The sequence below is a fragment of the Chiloscyllium plagiosum genome, chromosome 13 (assembly GCF_004010195.1).
Source record: "Chiloscyllium plagiosum isolate BGI_BamShark_2017 chromosome 13, ASM401019v2, whole genome shotgun sequence".
Lineage (NCBI taxonomy): Eukaryota > Metazoa > Chordata > Chondrichthyes > Orectolobiformes > Hemiscylliidae > Chiloscyllium > Chiloscyllium plagiosum.
Genome location: NC_057722.1, coordinates 8,039,259 through 8,054,300, shown reverse-complemented (window position 1 = coordinate 8,054,300; position 15,042 = coordinate 8,039,259). Strand labels below are relative to the sequence as shown.

Below are 15,042 nucleotides of genomic sequence, written 5' to 3'. Positions count from 1 at the left end.
ACTTGAGTGTCTCCACTCTAAAACGTAAGGCCAGTGACCCTCCAGGGAGTGAAAACCGCACAAATGGAAGAACATCCGCATGTCACAGCCGACTTCAAACGCTTACTGTTGGAGTGGCAAACAGAGGCTTGCCTTCCAAGGCTGTGAGTGTCCCTGAAAGCCAAAACAGGTGCGGGAGGGACAAGCTACACAGAACCATAGACAATTAGGAGCAGGATTAGGCCAATCGGTCCTTCGATCCTGCTCAGCCATTCTTTATGATCATGACTGACCATCCAACTTTTCCCGTTTATCCCCCATACCCCATTGATCCCTTAAGCACCAAGTGCTTTATCTTGAAGTCATACAATATGTTTGCCTCAGTTGCTTACTGTGGCAGTGAATTTACAGGCCCAGCACTCTCTATGAAACCGTTTCTCTGCATCTCACTCCTAAATGGTTTACCCCACATCTAGAACCAGTTCTGGACTCCCATTTTATAGGTTTCCCACCCCTAAGCCTCTGAGTACTAGTGAACATAATCTTTAACCGATACAACCTCTTCGCAGAGAATCAAGTTGGTAAATGTTCACTGCACTCCCTCTCTCGCAAGGACATCCTTCCTCTGACAGAGAGGCCAAAACTGCACACGGTATTCCAGGTCTAGTCTCACCAAGGCACTGCTCAAGTGCAGCAAGACACCCATGCTCCAGAACTTAAATCCTCTCACTATGAAGGCCAATACACCAATGCCAACTGTACCTACATACTTTCAGGGACACATGTACCAGGAGAACTTACAGCTGCTGTTTCCCCAGCAATACACTGTCTTCCTATTTACCTGTGTGCAGCCAGTCCCAATCACACAGGCTCCATTTTGTATTTTTGTTGCAAACTCACAGGAGGTCAGAACAATTTGATGCCAATCTTTTAAAAGGAGAAAAATTCATTTTACGTACCCCTTCAAGACATCCCAGCTACCATGCACTGGAGGCTGGAGTGGGGGAGGGGCAGTGGAGGAAAGGTTCCTGATGAAAGGCTTTTGCCCGAAACGTCAATTCTCCTGCTCCTCGGATACTGCCTGACCTGCTGTGCTTTTCCAGCACCACTCTAGTCTTGACTCTAATCTCCAGCATCTGCTGTACCCACTTTCGCCGAGTTATCCTCAGGAGGGAAAGTAGACTCCAGATGGAGGCTTTGAGGAGGGAGTGGGATCAGATCGCTGTGTCGGACAGTCCTGAGGACTGGCTGCACAAGAAGTTCCAATGGCCTCACAGTGATGATCAAGGTAGGTGAATACATCTTGAATTGCCACAGCACACCAACCGCATAATGGGACCTCAGTCACTGCAGAGTATACCATATCTCACCGACCAACAATCCAAAACTTAAATTGAATGATTTGAGAAACCTGCAATACCAACTACTCTCAGTGGCAATGACCAGCGTTGACTATCGCAAAAGCCCACCTCATTCACCAATGCCCTTGAAGGAAAGAAACCTCTCTTCCTTCCCTGATCTGACCTATACATGACCCAGACCCATCAGCCTCGCTGCCTCTCAACTAGCCTCTGATGTGGCCTCACAAGCCGCTGATTTCAGACAGCAATTAGGGATGGAAAACAAATGATTCGCCAGCAATGTCCAGGTCCTGTGAAAGAATAGGGAAAAGGAAATCTCTCTATGAATCCGGAGCTCGTACACTTCATTTCACACTCACACACCCAGCATTTTCTCAAGCGTTGTTCCCAAAACTCCCATCTTGCACATACTGTCAGCTATGCTAGGAACATCGCCCCAAAAGATTACACTGACCGAAAAACTTCCATCTTTCTTGAAAAACAAGATGGTGGACCACCAGTGCCAACAAGGCTGTAGTGGCATTGAGAGGTATCCTTAGCTCAACTGGGAAGATGGAGCCTGGCGTCATTGGGGGTGGCCATGATTGATGGTGGAAAGGTACAATCCATTGCTCTCCTGTTTACATCAATTGCTGAAACTCTCTAATCCCTGCTGTCTCATTGGCCAGTCCAGTAATCTGCCAAATACTGGCAAATTATTTTTGTTAATTTCTCTATTCTGTACCTAAGGACTGTACCTAGATTCTCTGCAAACACTGTGACACATCATGGAGGGGGAATAGTTTCAGGAGGCAGTCCCACCCCTTAGATTTGCATTTGGTCAGTGGTCAGGAACAGAAGTATGTGACTACGAGCGAGGCAGGCAGAGGGATCTAGGAGGTAGTGCTGAAGGAACCTCAGCCTTTGAGCTTGTCGAACAGGTTTGACATTCTTGCCTCCTACGTCAACGAGAGCCGAGGCTATAGGGAAGATGGGAAACTGTCCACAGCACTGAGTTGCAGTCAAGACAGGAGGAAAAACGAGAAAGGTAGTTGTAATTAGGGATAGTATAGTCAGGGAAATAGACACTGTTCTCTGTGGCCAGGATGCAGAATCCTGAAGGCTGTGTTGCCTGCCTGGTGCCTGGGTTCACGATGTCTCACCTGGGCTGTAGAAGAACTTGGAGTGGGAGGAGAGAGATCCAATTGTCATGGACTACATTGGTTGCAATGAAATAGGCAGAAAGAGGAACGAGGTTCTGCTGAGGGAATATGAGCAGCTCGGGGCTGAATTGCAGAGCCGAACCTAAAAAGTTATCATCTCTAGATTACTACCTGAGCCACGAGCTAATTGGGACACAGCCAACAAGATCAAAAAGGCAAACGTGTGGCTCTAAGATTGGTGCGGGAGAAACAGGTTTTGAGTTCATGGGACAGTAACACCAGTACTATGGAAGGGGGGAACTGTTCCGATGGGATCGTCTTCACCTGAATCATGCTGGAACTGGACTCCTGGTGAACTGTATAAATCGGGTTGTGGATGGGGCTTTAAACTCAATTGTGGGGGGGCCGGGCGGGGGGATGTGGTTTCCATTGCACGGAAAATTATGGATAAAAGTTAAATGTGGGGAGGGCTCAGGAAAGGTTGTTAAAGCTTCCAGAGCAAGTAATAGGACAGAGAATGTGGAAAGGGTCAGGAATTTAACTTTAAGCACAGCAGATGAGGGGACAACTATGTGAAGGGGAGCAGTCAATGCAGGACTGAGGGTGTTGTACTTAAATGCATGTAGTATATGAAACAAGGTAAATGAGAGCTTGTAATGACAGGTATGATGTGGGTATGGCAGAGATGTAGCGAGAAAGGGATTGGCATTTAAACATTGGACCACTGGAAAATGAGGCTGCTGAAGTAGTAATGGGGAACAAAGAAATGGCAGAGGAACTGAATAGCTACTTTGCATCAGTCTTCATGGTGGAAGACACCAGCAGCATGCCAGAACATCAAGAGTTTCAGGGGCACTGGTGAGTATAGTGATCATCACTAAGGAGAAGGTGCTGGGAAGCTGAAAGGTCTGAAGATGAATAAATCACCTGGACCAACACCTCAGGGTTCTGAAGTAGGTAACTGATGTTATGCAGATGTGGGTGGACTGTACCTTTAAGAGAGTTGAAAGACTTAGAGAGTTGCAGAGAGTACTGAAAAATTTTAAATGTAACAGTTGGTCAAACAGCTAGATTAGCTGGGATGCCTGGAGAAAAAAAAACAAGTTCGAATTTGACTAATCAGTTTAAATTATACCCCCAAATACCAAACTCCAATCAAGATTGAAGTTGGCATTTTGACAACATTAACACCAATGAAAAAATCCGATGCTTTGGGATATAAAACCAAAAACAACTGAACAGATGGGGGAGAATTGCTAAGCCACCAGCATGTACAGACTGCCCAAAACACAGCTCTCTTAAAGGTACCTTTATCTATCAAAGACCTGTGAAGCAGAAATCCCTAAGAAGAAGAAAATCTACCGAGGAAGATACGAAGGGAAGATTTGACAGCTGCCTGCTTTTGAAGTTTGATTTTTGGTAAATCTTACTCAGGGATTTTATCAGACTAGTATTGTAGAGGGAAAGGTAAAAGATAGGTTAGAGGAAGGAGTTGTAAATAATTGTTAGTTAACGACTTAAAGAAATAAAGTTGTTAGTTTTTACTTTAAATAGTTCTTGGCCTCTCGAATTTTCACAGATTACTGCACAGGATAAATCCTTTCACTGTTGCTAGTTTAAATTAAGTAGGATAGTTTGCCCCATGTCATAACAGTTTTGGGGCTCATACGGGATTCAGGATGACACGCACTGGATTTAAAGTGCTGCACCTGTATACCTAAGCTATCCATAACCTCCTTAAACAGCCTAGCAGTAAAATTTGACCCTTGGTCTGACTGGATCTCTCTGGGTAGCCCATACTGTGTGAAGAAAGCTACTAACTCCTCTATTACCCTTTTTGCCTTGACACTCTGTAATGGAATTGCCTCCGGAAATCTAGTAGACATATCCATTATGGTTAACAAGTACAGGTTCTCAATTTTAGTTCTCGGGAGGGGACCCTATGCAATCAATTATAACCCTCATGAAAGATTCTTCAAATGTGAGCATTGTGTAGTGCTGGTTTTATTACCGCCTGAGACTTACCTACCTTTGGCATGTCTGACACGTACGGCAAACGTTAACCACATCCTTGTGCATTCCAGGCCAATAAAAATGTTTTTGTACCTTAGCCTGAGTCTTTTGTACCCCTAAGTGATCTCTGACAGGTAGTCCATGTGCTACCTGTAACACTTCCTATCTGTACACTACCAGCAACACAATCTGGTGCATTTCAGCTCATTTCTCCTCTGTTCTAACCTGCTGTGGTCTCCATTTCCATCTTAGGATTCTATCTTTCACATAATAACTAAAAAAAGAATCCAGATGAAAATTTTCACATAAAAATTTCAGGAATATTCTCTGCCTCCTTTTCAGAGTGTGCATTCACATGTATATCTTTTATTGTCTTGTCTTGCTGTTGCAAGTCTCTTAGCCTTTCAGGAGAAAATACTTCTGTCTGACCCTCTGCCTGTTCAGGTTATTTCTGCACCATTGTGTCAAACAAGGTATCCACTAACTGAACCTCAACTCCTTCATCTTTCTCTTTACTTTTCGCTTCATGCTGTGGCGTCTGATAGTGGGATCTGGTTACCACACAGTCTGGGAAAATAGCAGGATATTTCTGTTTTAACTCCTCAGTTTCTTGGTCTTCCTTGGGCTTCTCCACAACAAAGGGTGTCACTCCCACCTTGGATCCTGCCAAATCATTCCCAAGAACAAATTGAATTCCTGGAATTGACAGTTGGTCAATCACTCCCACTGTAACTTCCCCAGTCTTGAGTTGGCACTCCAACCTGATCTTACATAGGGGGATGTTAAATTTCTGTCCATCTATCCCACAAATTACCACACTCTCAGGTAACAGAAAGAGTGTACACTCGCTCATCCCTTACTATCAGCGACTGGTTAGATCCTGTATCTCTCAAAATGATAACTCCTTGTCCTTCTCCCCTGTTCTTTCTGGGTAAACTTTACCCACAGAGACAAATTCTTTGTAGAGATCAGGTACCAACTCCATACCCTGCCCCTGCCTAGGCTGTGCACTCTCCTGCAGCTCCTCGGCTCTTCTTGGGGTCTCCTCTACTACCTTCACCAATGCCACTGGCTTAGCTTCTTTTACCTCATCTTTTCCCACAGCACCTTTCTTTAACAACTAGCACTGTGACTTTACCTGTCCCACCTTCTAGCAGTGAAAATACCTTTGCTCAGTGCCCTTCTGAAACCACCGGTACTGTAATTCTGTGTCCCACTCCACTACAGTGAAAACACCTGAGGCCTTTCACCTCCTGTCAACCCTCTTGGGCTTCTTTAACCTGCGGTAAAATCTTACCGGTGCTCTCTACTCTTGGTTTAGTAGTGTAGAATCTTCTCTTTTCCCAATGTCTATCCCTCACAGGATGAAATTCTGGAAGGAAGCTTGTCTTATGAACCAACATGTATTCATCTGCTAATTCTGCTGCACTTCTCACTTCCTGAACTTTCTGTTCCTCCACGTGAATTCTTACTACCTCTGGAAGTGAGTTTTTAAACTCCTTCCAGCAGAATAATCTCGCGTAAAGCCTCAAAGGTCCTATCTATTTTTAAAGCACATCTATCAAAATGACTATGTTTAGTTCTTTTGAACTCAACATAAGTCTGACCTGGTTCCTTCTTTGTGTTTCTGAACAGCTGTCTATATGCGCCAATTCATATGCACTTAAAATAGCCTGCTTAACCTCTTCATAATCTCTTGACCCCTCATCTGACACTATGGCAAATACCTCACTAGCTCTGCCTACCAGTTTAGTCTGAACTAGCATAACCCATAAATCCTCAGACCACTCCATCTGCCAAGCCAATTTTTCAAATGATATAAAGAAGGCTTCAACATCTTTCTCATCAAATTGTGGCAGAGTTTTGACATGTTTGTATATATCACTACCTTCTCCTTTAATCTCCATCCTGTTAACTTGACTTTGCTGACTACGTCGCAACTTCTCAAGTTCAAATTCTCTCTCTTTTTGCTCAGCTAAGAAACTTCTCTTTCCCTTTCTCTCTCTCTCTCTGTTTATCTTCTAACTCCATTTTCCTCAATTGTAATTTAAGTTTCTCTACCTCTACTGCACTTGTCTGTTTCTCTGATACACCTAAATGTTTGAGTAACTCCCTGACAATTTCAGTTTTACTTTTGTCCTTGGTTATATCCTAATCTAACTTATTTGCTAATTCTAAAAGTATGGCCTTTTTCATTCCTTCTAAATTTTCTTGGCAACTTTGAGAATCATATTCAAATCCCAGAACCTCTTTAGCAATTTTAAGAGCCACTTCTTTCACTTTTCATTGAATCAATCATAAGTCACCAAAATTAAACAAATTGTCTCACTTACGTTTTATTTAAAGATTCACGACACTAACTAGCAAGTGCTTATATCTGCTGGGATTTTTCGTACCCCCAAATCTATTTAAATCTGTCTAAAGCAGTTCAAATCTCGGACGAAAGCCCCCAAACTGTTCAAATCCTGATGACGAGCCCCCAAAATGTTATGACACAAGGTAAACTACCTCTCACCCAGCTTAATTTAAACCAGCAACACAGAAAAGATTTATCCCCTGCAGTAATCTGTGAAAATTCAAGAGGCCAACAACTATTCACTGTTTAAAGTAAAACTAAGAGTGTTGGAAAGGTGGTTTCAGACCTTGAAGGTCATGTTGACAGCACACTGTCAGGATTACCCGAATGATTGAGGTAAAGGGATTTAGGACTGAGATGAGGAGGAATGTCTTCAGTCAGAGGCTGGTTAATCTGTGAAACTCATGGCTGCAGAGGGCTGTGGAAACCAAGTCATTTAATGTACTTAAGACGGAGGTAGATAGATTAGTAAGTGGATCAAGCTTTAGGGGGAGAATGCAGGAGAATGAGTTTAGGAAACATATCAGCCATTCTATCCCTCTACCTTTTCATGGAATCACAGAATTCCTACAGAGTGGCAACAGAACATTTGGCCCAATAAGTCCACAACTGTTATTTTTTAGAACCTCTCCAGTGCAGAAACAGGCTATTCAGCCCAACAAGTCCACACCAACCCTCCGAAGAGTATGCCACCCAGACCCTATTACTCTACACTTATTCCCTAATTAATGCACCTAAACCAAAACATCCCTGAACAAAATGGGCAATTTAGCGTGGCCAATTCACCTAACCTGCACATCTTTGGACTGTGGGAGAAAACTGGAGCACCCGAAGGAAACCCACACAGACACGGGAAGAAGGTGCAAACTCCATACAGTTACCTGAGACTCGAATTGAACCTGGGTCCCTGGCGCTGTGAGGCAGCAGTGCTAGCCACTGAGCCACTGTGCTGCACATGGTCTTACCAAAAGGCAACCGGACTCAGGGAGTTTTCTTACCATCCAGTGCTGGCTTCAAGTGAAACAAACCTCTTTTTTGTTTGTGAGTCTGTAGATCTCATTGTGAAGAAAGCAGCCTGAAGGATAGTAATGTATGCAGCTGTAGTTGAGCGCAGATACACCCTCGTTGTTCAGCTTATTCACATTGGCTCCATTATCAAGCAGCAGGTTGATGATCGAGTCATTGCAGACAGCCTGCAAAACATTGTTTCAATTTTGCATTATATGAGGTGGGATGAACATGCAATGACAGAATCAGAGAATACATTGAACAGAAGGGCCCATCATGTCTGCGTTGGCTCATTGGTGTAACCAATTAATCCCACGTTGTTACTCTTTGTGAATGGCTTGCCACTTTACTTTTTAACTCTGTGTATTTCTTCCTGTTCTCTTTTGTGAATCACCTACTTCCACCATCCTAACAGGCAGTTTGTTCCAGATCACAACAATCTATTATGTGAAAAAATTATTTCCTCTTACTGCTACGATGATAGTAAACATGAACAATTGATGTTCAAGTTTCTGATGCAAATCATATGATTTTATAGACTAAACCTGGTTTTCAAAAGCGGCAAATACTGAAATAAAATGGCTAACCTGACCCCAAATTGAGGTAAGTCCTGAGAACACACATGTGATGAACAAAACCAATCTCTTTAAATCAGCAATGAAAGAATTCCCATCTGTAATTTAGTTTATATTGCGGTGATGAGTTAGACATTTTGGGCATCAAAGGACTGCCCACAACTGTCAACTTGGAAAGACAATGGAGCAGACTCAGGAACTATCAATGGAACTATATCAACGACTGCTTTGAGTAGAAAAGCAGACACAGAAATAAATATGAATTGATAACAGCAAGGACACTGCAAACTTCTCTTCTCCCTGTCTCTCACAATCCAGCATTCACTGACAACTCAAGGTTGTCGACAAACTTAGCAGCTGCTGAAGAATCCAAGTCAACTATTAAACAATCGGCTTCCAATTTAAAATCAGACAGTCTGAAGACCTGACCTATTTTTCCTATCTATAATCATAAAATCCCTACAGTGTGGAAACAGACCCTTCGACCCAACAAGACCACACCAACCCTCCAAAGAGCAACCCACCCAGACCCGTTCCCCCATCTTATTATCCTTTCCCCTGACCAATGCAGCTAACCTACACATCCCTGAACATTATGGACAATTTAGCAGTGCCAGTTCACCTAACCTGCACATCTTAGGACTGTGGAAGGAAACTGGAGCACCCTGAGGAGGCCCACGCAAACACAGGGAGAATGTGCAAACTCCACACAGACTGTTGCCCAAGGCTGGAATTGAACCCAGGTGCCTGGATCTATGAGGTAGCAGTGCTAACCACTGAGCCACCATATACCTTTTCCTTTTTAACTATTACCTATGTTTGTGTGCATTGTTTGAGACTATGGTTTGATTATACTTTCAGAATTAATAGATAATAAAATTCCTCATCTTTCCACTTTAGAAAACCCATCTTTTGGGTCCTTCATTTTCCTCTGGCTAATTAAGTTTAACTAAAGAGTGGCAGCTGTGTGCTAAAAAAAGTAATATAAGTTTTTGTTGTGACTGACCAAGAGGGGATTAGAAAAAAGGGGAGCCAATTTCACCTCCTCATCTGGTCATAAACATATTGCCACTGGTTCTTTTAACTTTGCACTTTGTCACCAACACCTCTGAATTGGGAAACAGTTCCTCATTATTTACTCTATCAAAACCCTTCTTGATTTTAAATACCTTAATTAAATCTCTGTTAACCACCCCTGTGCAAAGGATAAATAATTCTAGCCTCTCTTCCCTTTCTAGGTAATCACAGAATCCCTACAGTACAGAAGCAGGCCACTCAGCCCATTAAGTCCACACCAACCTTCCAAACAGCATCACACCCAGACTCTTCCCTGTAACTCTGCATTTCCCATGGCTAATCCACCTATTCATGGACACTATGGGCAATTTAGCGTGGGGATTGGCCAATCCACCCAACCTTCACATCTTTGGTTTGTGGGAGGAAACCCATGCAGACACGGGGAGAATGTGTAAACTCCACACAGACAGTCAACGGAGAGTGGAATTGAACCCAGGTCCCTGGTGCTGTGAAGCAGCCGTGCTAAACTACTACCCAGGTCCTGTCTTCAAAGTCCCGTATACTTGGTGCCTTTCAATAGATCTCTTCTGCTGTTTCCAATGCCTTGTGTCGTTCTTGGAATGTGGTTTCTGACCATCACTGAAGACAGCACTCAATCTGGAGTGTGTATATTTTATTGCCCAGATATAACCTTTTGTTTGTTTTTGGACTCAGGTCTCCATTAATAAAACCGAGGAGGTAGGCCTTTCCTAAAAGCCTCCTAAACTAGTTCTGCGATGTACAAGTATTTGGGGACACCCAAGGTGTCTTGGTTTGATGACAACATTTAGCATCATACTATTTCATTCATATATTGTCTTTCCTCATTCTCCCATCCAAAATGCATCTCTCATACATTCCCACATTAGATTAGATTCCCTACAGTATGGAAACAGGCCATTTGGCCCAACACCGACCCTCCGAAGAGTAACCCACCCAGACTCATTTCCCTCTGACTAATGCACCTAACACTTTGGGTAATTTAGCATGGCCAATTCACCTGACCTGCACATCTTTGGATTGTGGGAGGAAACTGGAGCACCCAGAGGAAACCCCTTCAGACACGGGAGAATGTGCAACTCCACACAGACAGTTGCCCGAGGCTGGAATCGAACCCAGGTCCCTGGTGCTGTGAGGCTGTAGGGCTAACCACTGAGCCACCATGCCGCCCCATTGAATCTCATCTGCCTGCCCTGTTTTAAGTCTATGTCCTTCTGTAGTCTGCTCCCATATTCCTTGCTTTTTACCACATTTCCCCAGTTTGTTTTTTTTTCACTGTGCACTTCATTCCTGTGCACCCCGCCTTCTCTGGGTACCCTCCCACACAGCATTTGCCTGGGAACTCAGAGGCCCAAGCTTATGCACTGGAAATATGTTCAAATCTAAATATATTGACTGGGAAGATTTCAATTCAGTTAGCAGATTTGGAATTGAAAGCTGGTCTCAGTAATGATGACTATGATCATTGATTGTCTAGGAATAAAAACACTTGGTTCACAAATGCCTTTTGTGGAGGGAAATCTTATTTTGACTGGCTCACATGTGACTCCAGACCCACTGCAATGTGGTTGACTTTCAACTGCCCTCTGAGATGGCCTAACAAACCATTTGGACAATTGGAAATGGGCGACATATACTAGGCTTACTGTTCTCAATCCATGCAATTTGGAGTCAATCAAAAACTCTGACCAATCCAAGAGTGAGAAAGGACAGTGTCTGACCTACTGTCCCAGTCAGTCCCAGAGTGTGAAAGGACAGTGTCTGACCCACTCTCCCAGTCAGTCCCAGAGTGAGAAAGGACAGTGTCTGACCTACTGTCCCAGTCAGTCCCAGAGTGTGAAAGGACAGTGTCTGACCCACTCTCCCAGTCAGTCCCAGAGTGAGAAAGGACAGTGTCTGACCCACTCTCCCAGTCAGTCCCAGAGTGAGAAATGACAGTGTCTGACCCACTCTCCCAATCAGTCCCAGAGTGAGAAAGGACAGTGTCTGACCCACTCTCCCAGTCAGTCCCAGAGTGAGAAATGACAGTGTCTGACCCACTGTCCCAGTCAGTCCCAGAGTGTGAAAGGACAGTGTCTGACCCGCTTTCCCAGTTAGTCCCAGAGCGTGAAAGGACAGTGTCTGACCCACTCTCCCAGTCAGTCCCAGAGTGAGAAAGGACAGTGTCTGACCAACTCTCCCAGTCAGTCCCAGAGTGTAAAATGACAGTGTCTGACCCACTGTCCCAGTCAGTCCCAGAGTGTGAAAGGACAGTGTCTGACCCAGTGTCCCAGTCAGTCCCACAGTGTGAAAGGACAGTGTCTGACCCACTTTCCCAGTTAGTCCCAGAGCGTGAAAGGACAGTGTCTGACCCACTGTCCCAGTCAGTCCCAGAGTGTGAAAGGACAGTGTCTGACCTACTGTCCCAGTCAGTCCCAGACTGTGAAAGGACAGTGTCTGACCCACTGTCCCAGTCAGTCCCAGAGTGTGAAAGGACAGTGTCTGACCTACTGTCCCAGTCAGTCCCAGAGTGTGAAAGGACAGTCTCTGACCCACTGTCCCAGAGTGTGAAATGACAGTGTCTGACCCACTCTCCCAGTCAGTCCCAGAGTGTGAAAGGACAGTGTCTGACCCACTTTCCCAGTTAGTCACACAGCGTGAAAGGACAGTGTCTGACCCACTGTCCCAGTCAGTCTCAGAGTATGAAAGGACAGTGTCTGACCTACTATCCCAGTCAGTCCCAGAGTGTGAAATGACAGTGTCTGACCCACTCTCCCAGTCAGTCCCAGAGTGTGAAAGGACAGTGTCTGACCCAGTGTCCCAGTCAGTCCCAGAGTGTGAAAGGACAGTGTCTGACCCACTGTCCCAGCCAGTTTATTGTTTGTTTATAATCATTATCAAAGTAGGATATAGGAGCATCTCCTCTCAATAGGTAGGTGTGTCTCAGGATTTATGTCTATTTATGGAGGCCTAAATAGGTCGGAAACGGTTGCTGTGGAGGGCTACATACCTCTGTGAGATATATCAAACAGTCTCCACTGTACAATGATATGTCAACCTGGTCTCACTGAGATCAAGAGCTCCCTGGCTGGGATGGTGCGAACCCCTCTTAGTTTATGGAGTCATTCCTGAGAGTGAACCCCTTACAGATGGTTTGTTCACTTTACCACAGGGTAATGACAACTCCTCATAGACACTCCAGAGAGAGCCCTGACAAAGGAATGATACTTACTGCAGCACCAATCAGTGAGAAGTGTCCATTGACATCTGCCACATCTGCACTCACTAAGTTCGTTTTGAGAATTTTAAGCACGGTCTCTTGGTTTCCCTCTCTAGCTGCAGTGATAAGTTGCTCAGAACTGCATTCCAGAGGCCCCCTTGGACCAAAGCCCTCACGATTTCCTGCAATGACAGCAGCGACATCCCAGGAGAGCATTGCCTCAGCGTGCCTACAGGGAAGGGAATGTGACACCATGTTAATGCAGTGTGCATTGAACTGAGGGTTGCCAACTCTGCGTGTACATGTCTCTGATTGGATGTATCTGGAGGTTGCATCATGTGATGTCCACTACTCATATTCAGAGAGAGAAACATGAGTGAATATGTCAGCTTGTAGTATTGTCACACAGATCTCAGAACGGCACTAGACCTTTAAGACAGTTAGACAACATCATGATGTATAACTCTACAGTATATAAAATATCCCCATTTTACTCTTTGTAGAATTAAGTAAGTGAGCAATAGTCAATCTGAGGCAGTCAACTACATATAATGACATTGTAATTAAGTAAGAATAAGACGCAGACTACATGGAAATCTGAGATGTCGTATCAGTGAGCATGATTAGTTGTTAATAAACTTCCAGACATCTCTCCCAGTAATAACTTGTGTCTCTGTAGTATGTGTCACATTGGCTGAAACATTAACTTTTTCTGTATTTCTCTAATTTTCTCTTTTGCTTTCAGAATTTCAGAATTCACAGCATTCCATTTTAAGTTTATTACCAGCAGGGGCCTACAAAATACTAGCAATGGAATTAGCTTCTCTGTTGCAACTTGTATCCCTTAATGCTCACCTAACGCCATTTCATTCATTCCATGCCAACATTGTCTCAAACTATTCCATTGTATTGGGGCCCTTTCTGGAGCAATGTTAGTGTCAGTACTTCTAAGCTAGGAAGTTCGTGTTCAAATCCCACTTGCTCCAGAGGTGTGTAATGACATCATCGAACAGGTTCATTAGAATAAATACAGCATCAGATTCCTCTCATAGTATCTTCATCCCATCATTTTTTCCTTTGCCACCTCCATCCTCTAATCCATTCTTCACTAATATCCCACTCCCATTTCATTCCCGAGATACAATACCAGTTGGTATCATCCACAGTCCTCCCACATCCCCCCAAATGGGGGCATCTTGTTGTTGGGCTACCCGTGTCTTCTGTCCTTTATCTTCCACAGCCAACCATTGGCAGGGACATGAGCACTATACCCTCCAGTGTCCTGTGTGCCCCATGTGAACCAGATTCTGTTCACCATATAATCACAGTGCAGTCAGCATATAACAGCATTCTGGGGGAGCTGTGTCACAACATTCACTCAATATATTGATTATAGTTAGGTGACAACATTCCCCAAAGGCTGCCCCAGTTTCTCTCCATTTCCAACTTTTCCCCCAGTCCTCAGTCTCGCCCATGATCTCTTCCCTGTTGCCCAGTCTCGCTCTCTCTCTCTCTGTCTGGTCACAAGTCTCTCCCTCTGGTCTCTTCCCCAATCCACAATCTCTTCTTTGGTGTCCTTTCTTCCCCTAGTCCCTAGTTTCTCCCCCAGTCTCTGATTTCTCCATAGGTCCCCAGACTTTCTGTCTCCTTTATCTTTCTGTCTCTGGTCTTTTCTCTCCCTGCTGGCCTATCCCTGGTTTCCCTCTCTCTGGAGCCCAATCCCTCTCCCAGACTCAATCCTCTCGCTCAAGTCCAGTCTCTCCTTTGTCTCTACTCTCTCTTGCTGATCTCCAGTCTCTTTCTCATGATCTGTTCTGTCGTCTGGTACCTAGACACCTCCTTGATCCTCATTCTCTCCCTATTCCAGCCTCTCACACATGTCCCAGCCTGTTCTCTGGTCCCCATTTTCGCTCTGATCGCAGTTTCCCTCCAGTCCCTAGTCTCTGCCCCAGTCCCCAGTCTCCATCTGGCCCCTAGTTCCTGCTCCAGTCTCTGGTCTCTCCTACAGCTGCAGTTTCTCTCCGAATCCTTATACTCTTACTCGCTCAGTGTCAGCAGAGGTGGTGAATCTGACTGTATTTCCTTCTGTATTTCAGCTGGGGACCTGGTATTTCATGTGGTCTCTATGCCATTATTCACCTGCTCTTAATCACCCCATCAAGGGTAACTTGGTTATTGGACTTCCTGTCCTTTCTACTGTTAATTACCTCTCATCCTTTGACAATCCATCACACCTCAATGCCAACTTCATCATAACCATTACCAACAATTAGCAGCTGCAGTTAAGGTCACACACTCCAGTCTTCCATTCAATCTCTCTCTGCCATCTACTGTGCTCTTACCCATTGGCCAA

At 44.5% G+C, this 15,042-nt stretch overlaps 1 protein-coding gene across 3 annotated transcripts in view; it reads right to left on the bottom strand.

Moving 5' to 3' along the window:
• ankmy1 (ankyrin repeat and MYND domain containing 1) overlaps positions 1-15,042 on the bottom strand; it is a 93,753-nt gene that overhangs the window by 52,536 nt on the left and 26,175 nt on the right. For all 3 annotated transcript variants that reach the window (XM_043701790.1, XM_043701791.1, XM_043701792.1), the window contains exons 4-5: positions 12,702-12,918; positions 7,880-8,044 (exon numbers count right to left, since the gene is read on the bottom strand). In XM_043701790.1, the coding sequence (XP_043557725.1) occupies positions 7,880-8,044; positions 12,702-12,918 (382 nt within the window). The remainder of the gene's footprint in view (positions 1-7,879; positions 8,045-12,701; positions 12,919-15,042) is intronic.